This window comes from Hemitrygon akajei, chromosome 9, assembly GCF_048418815.1.
Source record: "Hemitrygon akajei chromosome 9, sHemAka1.3, whole genome shotgun sequence".
Taxonomy (NCBI): Eukaryota; Metazoa; Chordata; class Chondrichthyes; order Myliobatiformes; family Dasyatidae; genus Hemitrygon; species Hemitrygon akajei.
Window position 1 is genome coordinate 139,659,256 of NC_133132.1, and position 13,938 is coordinate 139,673,193.

At 37.0% G+C, this 13,938-nt stretch overlaps 1 protein-coding gene across 1 annotated transcript in view; it reads right to left on the minus strand.

Annotated features, from left to right (window-relative positions):
* LOC140733581 (trifunctional enzyme subunit alpha, mitochondrial-like) overlaps positions 1-13,938 on the minus strand; it is a 67,074-nt gene that overhangs the window by 11,626 nt on the left and 41,510 nt on the right. The window contains exons 9-15 of the mRNA XM_073057121.1: positions 12,871-12,989; positions 12,718-12,774; positions 11,187-11,296; positions 7,487-7,621; positions 6,979-7,150; positions 6,809-6,895; positions 5,149-5,289 (exon numbers count right to left, since the gene is read on the minus strand). Coding sequence (XP_072913222.1) covers positions 5,149-5,289; positions 6,809-6,895; positions 6,979-7,150; positions 7,487-7,621; positions 11,187-11,296; positions 12,718-12,774; positions 12,871-12,989 — 821 coding nt within the window. The remainder of the gene's footprint in view (positions 1-5,148; positions 5,290-6,808; positions 6,896-6,978; positions 7,151-7,486; positions 7,622-11,186; positions 11,297-12,717; positions 12,775-12,870; positions 12,990-13,938) is intronic.

The window sequence follows — 13,938 nt, forward strand, 5'->3', positions numbered from 1 at the left end:
TTAAAATTTCACACTTGACAATTAATATAAAACCAACATAATTGTATTTGGCTGATAATTATTCACATTTCCTTCCCCTTTAGTACATGCTGATTTCAAAATTGTTTAATCTGACTGTTTACTCTAACCCTTACCCTATAAGATACCACAACATTCAGGTCCAAAGGGCCCCTTTTCCTTGCTGGACCATTATCAACACTGGCTGCAGAAAAGTGAACTGAAAAACAACGAAAACCTGAATGACTGATAGCAGGTTTTGTTAAGATTCATTTGAGCAACCATTTATGTCTTTATTATCCATTGAGTCCAAACAATTCAGTGTTTCTTTTTTGTACAAAGTAGAAGAGAATCAGTTTCAAATGCATAAAAGTCACTTCTGCCACTGGTCTGAAGTCATTGGCCAATTATGTTATCTTCCAAATCTTTCTGTCTTGGTTGCTCTTTAATAAAAGTTGGCAGGTAAACATTAGTTGACCACAACCATTTGTTTCTCAACTCAATATATTAATGGTTTAAATTTTCCTATAAATCAGTTAAAATACATTTCTCCTTCCTATCAGTATTTGCAATTAATTTTATAATTACTTTAAAATAAGAACTATTCAACACTATAACAAGTTGCAAAACACTAAGTTTTTATCCAAACCTTCGTGTAAAGTTACAAATTTCATTATACAAATTCTCAAAAGGTATGCCCAAGTCATTTTAAATTTGACTGACAAACAAAACATCTACAAAATGAGCATCAGGACAAATACAACATTGAAATATTTCACACAGAAAATACTGATGTGGAAAATTGGCATTATCTTTACAGATTTAGTTGGGATCTAAAATTGCCAAGTTATTTAAATCCTCCGATAAGGATTATTGCAATGGAAATTGAGATGGTGCCATTTAAAAATTTTTACTGACCAACAGTCAATTCATAAAACATTTTCATAGTATAGTTAAGGGGACAATTTTAGATAAAAGTTAAATTTCCATACACCACAGTGGCCAACAGCATGGGGAATAAAATTTCTTGCATTATCTAACAAATTTGGCCACACCTCTGTAGCCTCATAAACCTATCATAAATGGGCAATGTCCTGTACAAGCACCTTTAACAATTATGACTGAATGACTGGTAAATTAGAAACAGTGCATAATCATATAAAAGTTATATGAAATTCATCTGAAGTGTTAACTCAGTTTCATTCTTCATAGAACTGCCTGATCTGTTGGGTATTTAAAGCATGTTCTGTTCTGAAAAAACGTGTGCAACATTTCAACTTGTTAAAATATCAGGAAAATAGCTGTGCATTTAAGAAAAATGCTCATTGTGGCTCACTTCTCTTTCAAAAGATTTTGGAGTTCAAGTTCCACTCCTGAGCATAACTTCCAGACTGGCACAGCAGTGCAGTACTGAAGGACTGCAGCACTTGCCTTCTTTGGATACACTAGAGCATATATGTCAAACTCAAGGCCCGCGGGCCAAATCTGGCCCGCGGTGGAATTATCTTTGGCCCGCGAGATAAAATCTAATTACTATTAAAGCTGGCCCCAGTAATCGAAGCGCCTATGGCGTATGATATGGCTAATGCTGAGTTTATTCAGGTTTCAGGTTTTCAGGGTTTTTAGTGTTTATTCGGCAGTCTTCTTCATAAGAAACGGAATTTGTAAAGTGAAACACTTTGTAGTTATAGCAGAGACTGAGACACATCAGAGCAGGCTGAAAAAATGGAGGCAACGAAAGCTGCGTTCGCACGCGTCCGACTGATCCGGCCCGCATGAAGCTGCATTTTGCTCAATCCGGCCCGTGACCTAAAATGAGTTTGACACCCCAGCACTAGAGACTGCAGATATTGTGATGGAGCAAAAGATACTGCAGGAGGAACTTAATGAGTCATTTGTCTGTGGGAGAAGGGTCAAAAGGGAGGAAGGAGGAAAGGTTGACATTTCAGATTGAGACCTTGCATCATGGCTAAGAGTGGAGACGGAAGGTAACCAATCTGTACAGTACGAAAGGCAAGACAAGGGCCAGTAGACCATCGCCAGACCAAAGACTGGTGAAAGATTAAAGGCAGATGAAGCCGAGTGGGAGAGGGAGAATGGTAAAACTGGAAGACAGAGGCAGGTGGATGACAGGTGGAAGCCAGGAGGGGGTAAATGTGGAGACATCAGATCCCAGGATGGTAACCTTTATGTTCCTGCTTATCGTCCTCCATCAGCTGTACCATTAGGGGAGAGATGGAACCAAGTGGGGGTGGGATCTGGTGGGCTGAATCTGCTGAGTTGGATAAGACTACAGGGATTGTGACAACACTAGTGGGCTACCCCCAGTACAACCTCAGACTGTGATGGTCATTGATGTAAATGACATGTTTCGCTGTATGTTTCAACGTTCCTCTGCACATGTAACAGACAAAGCTAATCTTATGTTTAAAAAATACGGGAAAATAGGACTAGCTTGGACAGGCAGTTCCGTCAGCAGGGTTAAGTTGGGCTGAAATGCCTGTTTCTATGCTATACAACTCAATGGCATCAACCAGGAGCTCAAAATGGCCATTGCAGAGCACAGGTGACACATTTGTCATGTCAAGTGAATGGAATAAATCCCACTATTTTGTGAAGCATGGATTACTCTGGTATCCTAATCAATATCTAGTCCTCAGTCAACAAGGACAAATCATCTGCTCATTTAGACAGTTTCTTGTGGGCACATACTGAGGACAATTCTCACCATTTCCTGCATTTAAGTAATTCACTGGTTGGAAATCACTTTCTGATGATTTCTGAGTATTGAAATTCATGCCTTTTATTTTACTTTTTAAAGTAAAAACAACAAACAGTAGTGCAATCCAAGTAACAGTTAACAACAGTTAAATGCATTTGAGAATCATTAGCCTAAATAGGGCCAAAAAGCGACAAAACGGACTTTTAACATAGTAAACCAGTGGGTTGTTGTTACGTCTCTCACTCGCTGTGAAAATGGGGGACACCTCCCTCTCCCTTGCCAGAAAGAGAAAGAACCTGTGGTTTGTCGAATGTCGGATGAAATGCAAAGCCTTTGGGGTAACTTTGGTCTGTGCCTTTGCTATTGCTTAGCACACGCTTGGGCTCGGTGACGGTACCGATGTGCTTTTTGTAACTGCCGGGTAGACGGGGGGGATAATTGCTTGCTGCCACTTACGCATGGGAAGGATGAACTGGGGGGGACTTTGGGGTTCTCATGTTTAACTGCCATTCACTCTTTTGGGGCACTTCTCTGTTTTTGGGGTGTTTGTGAAGAAAAAACATTTCAGGATGTATATTGTATACATTTCTCTGACATTAAATTTGACCTTTAAGACCCAAAATGAGAATTATTTTCCTATATGGAATAATTCTCCACATACAATGCCTATAAAAAGTATTTACATCCCCCCTGGAAGTTTTTATGTTTTATTATTTTACAACATTGAATCGCAGTGGATTTAATTTGGCTTTTTTTGACTGATCATCAGAAAAAAACTCTTTCGTGTCAAAGTGAAAACTGATCTCTACAAAGTGATCCAAATTAATTACAAATATAGAACACAAAATAACTGATTGCATAAATATACGCCCCCTTCAGGTCAGTATTTAGTAAATGCAGCTTTGGCAGCAATTACAGTCTTGAGTCTGTGTGGATGGGTCTCTATCAGCTTTGCACATCTCGGCACTGAAATTTACCCCATTCTTTTTTACAAAACTGCTCGAGCTCTGTCAGATTGCATGGGGATCGTGAGTGAACAGCCTTTTTCAAGTCCAGCCACAAATTCAATTGGATTTGTTGTTTTTAAGCTATTCTTGTGTAGCTTTGGCTTTATGCTTGAGGTCATTGTCTTGCTGGAAAACAAATCTTTTCCCAAGTTGCAGTTCTCTTGCAGACTGCATCAGGTTTTCTTCCAGGATTTCCCTGTATTTTGCTGGAGTCATTGCACCCTCAAGCCTTCCAGGGCCTGCTGCAGTGGAACATCCCCACAGCATGACGCAGCCACCACCATGCTTTACAGTAGGGCTTGTGTTTTTGATGATGAATGGTGTTTGGCTTACACCAAACACACTGACAAGTCTGATGGCCAAAAAGTTCAATTTTAATTTCATCAGACCATAGAATCTTCTTCCAGCTGACTTCAGTCTCCCACATGCTTTCTGACAAACTCTAGCCAAGAATTTGTATCAGTTTTTTTTCCCAACAGTGGCTTTCTCTTTGCTACTCTCCCATAAAGCTATGTCTGGTGAAGCACCCAGGCAACAGTTGTATGTGTAGTCTCTCCCATCTCAGCCACTGAAGCTTGAAATGCCTCCAGAGTTGTCATAGGTCTCTTGGTGGCCTCCCTCACTAGTCCCCTCAGAATTTGAAGCAAATTTACAGCTGGGCCATATTCTTTCCATTTCTTGATGATTGACTTAACTGTACTCCAATGGATATTCTGTGACTTGGAAATTTTCTTGTATCCATATCCTGACTTGTACTTTTCAATGAGTCAGTGGTGGAGGCAGATAAACTAGTGAAGTTTAAGAGACTACTAGACAGGTATATGGAGGAATTTAAGGTGAGGGGTTATATGGGAGGCAGGGTTTGAGGGTCAGCACAACCTTGTGGGCCGAAGGGCCTGTAATGTGCTGTACTGTTCTATAACCTTTTTCGCATTGTTTTTGTCAGGATACTGATACACCAGCAGTTGGACCTTCCAGATATAGGTGTATTTTTACTGCAATAATTTGAAACACCTTGACTGTACATGGTGATCTCTATTTAATAAACTAATTAAATTACTTTTAAAACCAATTGGCTGCACCAGTGATGATTTGGGTGTGTCATATTAAAGGGTAGAGGGGTGTGAATACTTAAGCAATTAATTATTTTGTGTTTTATATTTGTAATTAATTTAGATCACTTTGTAGAGATCTGTTTTCATTTTAACACAAGAGCTTTTTCTTCCCCCATTGATAAGTGTAAAAAAAACAAATTAAATGAACTGTGATTCAATGTTGTAAAACAATAAAACATGAAAACTTCCAAGGGGGTTGAACACTTTTAATAGGCACTGTATCTGAACATAAGCTTGTCACATAGTTTAAGACTTGAGCAGCCAATGATACCAAATGTTTAAATGGCAGGTGAAACATAATAATTACCTTAACTACAATAATCACTTTTCCTTGTTTGAGGCCAACTGTTACAGCTGCTGCAGTTGTGTCCTTAGAGGTTTTATCAGTAGTGATGATTTCCAGTAACTGCATCTTATCCACAGGTGAGAAATAGTGCATTCCAATTACCTGGGCATGAGAATGTATATACTCATAAACTCTTAAAAATTAACAGCAAAGGCTAGAACTTATACTGTAAGTTGACATTTATCCAGTGTTATTGTAATGTAGTGATAACACTCAGAAAACCAAGTAGGTTATAATTCTCTCATTACTGGCCAATTAACATCATATTAAGTCTTATAATGGTTGGATAAAGAAAGAAAGATCTGAACTATACTGCTACTGCAAAGTAATATACTTTTATTAATAAATCACAATTAATACCTCTTTGATGAAGCAACCTCGGAGAAAAAGAATTCCAGTGTATGTGTTTACTTGGCCTTCAAAAACAGATTTTGAGAAAATGATGACAGAGCTTTTCTTGTAAGGCATGTTTGGTGTTTTAATGTACATGTGGAAAAGTGAATTTTTGACTAAATATTGATAAGTCAATTGAATACATTTTTGTTGCTTATGGAAATAACTACATTTATCAAGGCACATTTCCTACAAAACAGATGTCAGCAGAGAACAACTCAAATTCATTTTGGAAAGACTGGATCAAAAAATAGATGGTCTTAGATAAAACACATTCTCAAAGTAAAAGGCATGTAAATTATATTGATGTGGTAATAAAGAAGTAGATAATGGAGATGCCTTGGATGTACTCTACAAGAAGCTTTTAGCTAAATTTGTATTTTAATACACAAATATCTAGTAATTATTCTGAACAAAAGTCAGTTCAAGGTTATGGGTTCATAGAATGCTAAAAGAAGCAACTTAGATTGATAAGACTGAGGGAAGAATTCCCATCTTATGACAATTGGAATAAATAAAAGGGGCTATGATAACTTAAATCACTTATATTAGTGTGTGAGCATTGGGCTCCACACTGTCAACAAAATAAGGATTTGATGGAAAGATGAAAAATAGTTCAACAGTCAGGCAACAGAATGCGAGGAGAATCCTGGAAAAAATTTTTATCTTTTATAAAGTAGAACAATACAGAGATAATGGAGAGATATAATTGGTATTTAAAATGATGGTAAACAGAAACAGACTATAACAGCTGGGCCAAGCTGCTAAAGGTATAAAATAAAAGCCATTCACAATTCCTTCACATTGAGCTTGAGGAGTTCACTTCCAGGCTGCAGATGAAATATGCTAACATTCTAGAAATGACTGGATAAGACTATGACGGAAAAGGAATCAGAGATTAAGGAACTGGATGATTAGAAGTATTTGCTCAGACTGGCTGAATGTTTCCAAAGGAAAACATTCAATGTGAAAATAACAAAGGCATTCATTATAATTTTAACTATTGATAAGGAGCAAATGACTAACATACAACATTTCATTAACCCTGAACTGAATTTTATATTTTATAAAGTTCTTACTCAACAAGCTTCCATTTCAGTTAAGTTCATGTTACAACTTTATTTTCGTTGACAATTTAGCTTAAATAAAACTACTTGGCAAATTCATTTTTAAATATATTCATCTTTACTAACAATTGGAGAGAAAACACTGCCAAATCATATCCTACCTTTTCTGGTCTCTTACTGACAGCAGCGATTTCAGAAATCGGAAGAGCAGATGTGTTACTAGCAAAAACGCAATGAGGGGATACAACCTGCCAGAAGAAATGCAGCACAATGTATTTTACTAAGCAATATGCAGGATTTGACTTAATATGCATTTTTTTGGGAAACTTACAGCTTCGACTTCCTTCAGGACATGGTGTTTGATTTTCACATCTTCAAATACTGCTTCAATCACCATGTCTACTTTTTCAAATCCTTCATAGTCTAGCTGACTAATCAGATTTGACTGGATTCTATCACGTTCAAATGTTGTTAAAGCCTTCTTCTTTACTTTATCATTCAGTCTGTTAAGATTCCATAGAAATCACAATCATTATAAACATATAAGCTTCAGTGTTTTAAGACATTAAACTTTGGGAATAGCCACAAATCACCCATTAACACACTATTGTTACTCAAAGCAACTGTAAAATATTCTATGATCCCACATAATCCAACTAATCAATTCTTACAAAAAAAAGAACAAAATTGCAAGAGAAACATCCAACAAATACCATTCCAACATAATAAATAAATGTAAACAGGTCAAAATACAAGATCTTTTAGTACCGTGTTAATTACATACAAAAGACATCCAGCAAAATTGTCATTGAAAAGAAAGCAGTTTAACTGCTACATACCCTCTGTAGATCTGTTGTTGACCCCTTTCAAGACCTTCTAATGTAGTATCCTTTAAGATCGTTGAAATGCCTTTATCAATTGTGACTTGTGCAATACCAGCACCCATTAGACCAGCACCTAAAATTGCAATATTCCTGGAAAAATAAAAATTGCAGTACATTAAATCACAAACTGAGATTGTGTAACAAATTTACTATATTTCTCTAACTTGCCTGAGGGATTTGGAATACAGAGTGGTGGAGCACTAGAATGCATTTGAACCCACCTGAGGCCAAAAGAGCACATTAAATTCATACCTTGCAAAGGAAATGATCATATCTTTCAACAAAAATAATGACTATGTGTTACTAATTAAAAATAGATCTACTTAGTTACAAATTTCTGGGCTTCAAAAGGTGCCATTGAAGGTTTTCATCACCTTTGATTCTTTATAACACACCTTGAAGAGTCATCATCTCAAAATGTAAACTTTTTTTTCTTTCTCCCAGATGCTGTCTGACCTGGATATTCCAAAATTTTCTGTTGTTAATTTCAATACACTTTAGTAAATAAGTAGCCACACTCTTTTCCCTCAAATAAATTTGAAACTGCACTGTAGTTCTCTATTTTTACACAATCCTGCTTTAAGTCAAGCCATTTAATTCAATCATGCCTCTTGGCATTTAGTGGTCCAGGTGCACTAAATGTTATTTGGTGGAGCGTGGACTGCTGAAAGAAGCTGCTTGACAGAAGATTCCCGGCTGCATGGCGAGGAACATACTAGAATGCAACTAGAGGTTTGGTGATCATTAACAAACTCATTCAATCTGCCGACCTTTCAGCCTGAAAATATGAACAGCAAATTGAATCTTACCCAATGGTATCAATGTTCTAACCATCAAAATCAGAAATGAAACAGTATTGATTGTGCATTTTAAGCCACCTATCATAAGAACATAAAAGAGGAGCAGAATTAGATCATTTGGCCCATCAAGTCTGTTTCACCATTCCATCATGCCCAATTTATTATCCCTCTCAGCCTAATTCTCCTGCTTTCTCCCCATAACCTTTGACACCATTTATAATCAAGAACCTATCAATCTCTTCTTTAAATATATCAAATGACTTGGCCTCCACAGCTGCCTGTAGCAATAAATTTCACAGATTCGCCATCCCCTGGCTAAAGAAATTCCTCCTCATCTATTCTAAATTGACACACTCTATTCTGAGGCAGTACCCATTGGTTCCAGAGTCCATCACCACAGGAACCACCTTCTCCACATCCCACTATCTAGGTCTTTCCATATTTAATAGATTTCAATGAGATCTCCCCTCCAGAATTCCAGTGAGTACAGGCCTAGATCTATCAAATACTCCTCATACATTAACCCTTTCATTTCTGGGATAATTCTTGTGAACCTTCTCTGGACACTCTCCGATGCTAGCACATCTTTTCTTAGACAAGGGGCCCCAGAATTCCGTACAATATTCCAAGTGTGGAATGACAACTGTGGTATGGCCTTATAAAGCCTCAGCATTAGATACTTGCTTTTATATTCTAGCTGTCTCAAATTAAATGCTAACATTGCATTTACCTTACTTACCACTGATGGAACCTGCAAGTTAACCATTAGGGAATCCTGCACGAGGACTCCTAAGTCCCTTTGTACCTTTGATTTCTGAATTTTCTCCCCATTTAAAAATATTCTATGCCTTTATTCATTCTACCAACATGCATAACCATACATTTCCCTATACTATATTCTATCTGCCACTTCTTTGTCCATTTTCCCAATCTGTCAAAGTCCTTCTGCAGACTCAGTGTTTCTTCAACACTACCTGCCTCTTCACCTACCTATGTATCATCCGCAAACTTGGCCACAAAGTCATCAATTCTGTCATCCAAATCATTGACATATAATGTGAAAACAAGTGATACCAACACTGAGCACTGCAGAACACCACTGGTCACCACAGCCAAGCAGAAAAGGCCTTCTTTATTCCCACTCTCTACCTCATGCCAGACTCTTTTCTCTTCAAAGTTTTTTCAATTCTCCCCTAGTAAAGGTAGAGCCCTTGTGTATCTAAAATCCGTCCACCTTTTCAATTGGAAGACAGAAATACAAGATTGAGGCTACAATCATAATGGTTATGATTTTGCTAGATAGGCAGCAAGAGCCGAAGAGGCCAGCAGGTCTTCTTCAACTCCTTCTCAGTCATATAGTACTCTGAAAATGCAGCATTAAAAAAAATTGCCTGTTTTAATACACACCAATGGTGAGAACACGAGTCTCTGTCTTCCTAAATTGCATTACACTGATAAGGTACAGTGGATTTAATTTCGTGATTAAAATGAAGTGTAGATCAGAGAGTGTTTTCACTAACTACATATATGCAGTAATCTAGTGGCTAGTGGCTACTGTCTCAGCTTTCTGCTCTCCAGGATCCACACTACAACAATATTTTGCTGATAAAAGCAGTATTGAAACAGACCTATTGAATCAACTCTTCTTATGAACTTGTAACTATAAATCTGTAAGTTCCTGATATTATATTTATTACAATATTGTTATAATATTGCTATTATTATATTTACTTTTGATTGGTATTTACAGAATTTGTGACAACAGTATGAAGACTTTCCAACACTTGGCTGGAGAAAATTGCCATTTATCCAGTAATGGATTCTGAACAAGCAGTCTCAAGCAATGAAATTCAGCATACTAAAGAAAAAGTAGTTAAATACTGGATTCTAGCATCTATGGATAGATCAGAGGAAACCAGAGACAAAGTTATAACATCAGAACTAAAATTATTGAAGCTTCTTTGGTTAAAGCTTTGGTTAGAGGCTGCTGCTGAGGAAAGAAAAGACATCTTTATCACAATTTCATTGTACGTCCATGACTCTGATACAAAATGCTTTAAGGGCAGAACTCTAATAAGAGGAATTCAAATAAGGAGTGGAAACAAAGGTTACTTCAGCCACTAGATGCTCAGAAACCTAGTCAAGAGAAGGAAGATAATTTACAAGGTCAAGATTTGGCTTTTAAAAAGGTTAATATGAAACTTGTAGAGAAGCAACCAGACTCAGTGCTGGTTAATAAAACAGAAGTTAAACCAACAGATGACGTCATTTACTACTGCTATACAAAGCTTTACTGTTTGGCAATAATCCAATGATACCAATAAGTTCAAGTTTAGTGTCATTCAAATATACAGATGTATACTGCCAAATGAGACAAAGTTCCTCCGGACCAAGATGCTCAGCGCGGTACAAATAACTTGTGCACTCACACGCGTGCACACACACACATACACACTCTGCATAAAGTATTAGCACAAATAAATTAATAATAAATGCATCTTCAAATTAAAAAGTAAACGGTGTTACACTACTGGCACTTCATACATGAGACCTGATTAGTGACAGAAAGTTAAGTATTCTTATGGCCTGGAGGAGCGAAGCTGTTTCCCATTCTAATAATTCCTGTCTTAATGGTATGGCATCTCCTGCCTGATGGTAGGGGTCAGAGAGCTTGTTGAACAATTCAAATGACTACATTTGCTCCAACATCAATCAAATACGAAAAAGTTTTTTTTTCATTTCATATTTGATCAATCTTGTTTTGCAGAAACTGCACACACAAGGGACACTTCTGAATTTGTCTGGACATATTAGAAAGTCAAATGGAAAACCATCTTATAGAGAAATACACTTACTCGCATTCTTTCTGTGGCTTTCCAAACTTGTTCTTCTTACACTCTACTTGACCATGATAAAGTCCAATCAGAGCTCTTGATTCATTTGTCATTGCCAATTCTCCAAATTTCTAGTTAGGAAAATTAGAAATAATTCTTGGAGTACAAAAGATTAGTGTTTCTTGACTGTCAAGAATGTTTCTCGAAGATTTTTAAAGATATCATGTGAAGAAAGTGCATGGAAGAATCAAAGGTAAATGTGAATAGTTAAAGCTTCTGTGATGTCAATAAGAGTCAAAAAAATACAAGAAGAAACCAGCTATAAGGCTTAGTCTACATAATACATTTGCTGTGTTACTAAATTAACATTACCTATTACATTAAGTCAAAATTGAAATGCAGTTATCAAGATGGTGCCAGTGACCTTCACGACTAACAGCGATATCCTGCAGACTGTACACAAAACTACTACTTCTTCTCCTCCTCCTCCTTTGAATATACTCCTACTAACCTATGTGAGATTGGAGCCAGTGATTTACATTTTGATAATGTGTTGTTTGGGCTGACTGAGTGATCTGGCAGTTTTGTTGCCTCCAAGAGAATTTGGTGTAGTTGAGAGCAAGATTGAGAATGGAGAGTTTGGCCTAATGGTGGAGCATAATGGCTTCAATTTTCCAACAACTCGCTGATTAAAACGTTGAGCAAGACTAAAATCAATGAGGGCAAGAGTGAAGGGCGAGTGCCCATCTGCCTGTGTTTGACCGGTCTCTTCCCTCACTGCTGCTGGAGGACGATACAGGAGTCCTGAGCAAGGTTTAATTGGTGTGGTTTGTGGATTAGAATCCTTTTTTTTTTTTTTAAAAGGGAACTCTGCAGTTCATGTTAGATGTGTTTTTGGATTTTGTGTCCTCCTAAAAAAGCAAATAAATTGCTATATTGCAACATTTGATTGGTGTGGACTGGCTCTGCAGCCTGCAATCAATGAATGGCAGTGCTAAATTGAACTGAACATTCCAACACTGTTTTAAGTTCTCTGTGATTTGATGTTTAATATTATCTTGTTTTTTGAGATTTGCACGTTTTGTACTTCTGTTGCGTCTTGGGTACTTGATATTTTGAGTTGTTTCCATGGTGTTTGTTTCATGGCCGTCTGCAGGAAGATGCATCTCAGGGTTGTAATGTATACACAATTGATTTTAAATGTACTTTCAATTTTTCAAACATGGTGAATAGAAAAATTTGAAGCTGAGGCAATAATACAACATTTCTCAGAAAAATGGCCAATATGTGCCAAGAGCAATGTGTAACATAAGAGGAAATGAGCCAAGAAGTAATTTTTGGAGAAATCTTTGTAAAGCATTATAAACTGAAGGCAGATTTTTACCGTGAACAAGAATAATTAGTTTTAGGTAATTCAGCACTCATTTTTTTACTCTTTTCAAAATTAGCCCATGATTAAATGTAAAGCAGCATCTTTCCAAAGGATGTTCAAAGACACAGCAGAATTTGGTCTACGTACAAGATCGATAAGAGACATAAATATCTCTCTTACCTGTGATTCAATCAGGTAACCAGCATCAGATCCCTGCTCTGATCCTGTCTTCACCACCTTCATTGAAGCAAATATTTTGAATCAGAAAAATTGAATTACACATGATCTTAAATTAGGTTCACTGATCTAAAAGAAGAGCGTTCCAATAATTACCTCAATGATCTTCAATGGGGCAGGATAAAGGCCCTTGGTCTGTGCCATCACCTTTTTCTCTACCATTTTGTAAATCTGTTGCCTGATGAAAGGGAACTTCATAGCCCAAGACTGAACCCCTGCAATGACAATTAAATATTTGTGTATTTCATGGTATTCAGGAACCTGCATTTGCTCAACCACTTTGACATGGATAACATCATACAGCACCTCAAATGAAAGAAATGGAACCTCTAGCTAAAAAAATGAATTTTAAGTAGGATATTAAAAGACAGCAAAAGAGAATGCAAAATAATGGCGCAGTTGGACTTTGAAGATGAAAACCATGTGTGACACGTGAGAAGACATGTAGGTGCCAAATGTAGAGATACAGAATGGAAAAAAAAACAATAAGATAGGATTGAAAGAACCTGCAGAGGTTAGTCAGGTTCAAGGACTTACCATAATCTTTAAGGCATGCCTACAGCGTGACAAGACTACCCACAAAACTCCTTGATAGCTACAGCTCAAGAAACACTTGGGAACCTCCACATCATCCAGAAAAAAATAGCTGTTTAATCAACACCCATCTTCTCAAATAGTAATTTCCTTGATAAACAGTATTCTGTGGATGTAATGTCCCCCATTTACAATCACCATTACCTCTTCAGCAATCCCCCCCAAACCTACAAGTCTACTATCTAGAACAGGTCAGCTGTTTCCCTCCAAATTTCACACTTGGAAATACCTTACTGTTATTTTATCATGTAATGGGGGACATTTATTTTTTTTTCCATTCTGGACCTCTACATTTAGCGCCTACATTTCTTCTCACGTGTCACACATGGTTTTCATCATCAAAGTCCAACTGCTGAAGTAAAGTTTACCTTCATAAAGTGGAATACAGCAACTCAAAATAACAGCTTGTCACCACTTTCTCAAGAATAATATAAATAGTCAATAAATACCTGTCTTTCTTGGGACTATAACTTTCTATGATAACTGCAAAACCCTATTATTTTTCATTTTAGTGCCAATGGCATGCAAATGTTATAACAGTAAGTGCAATGGCTGAGATTGTCTGGTGCC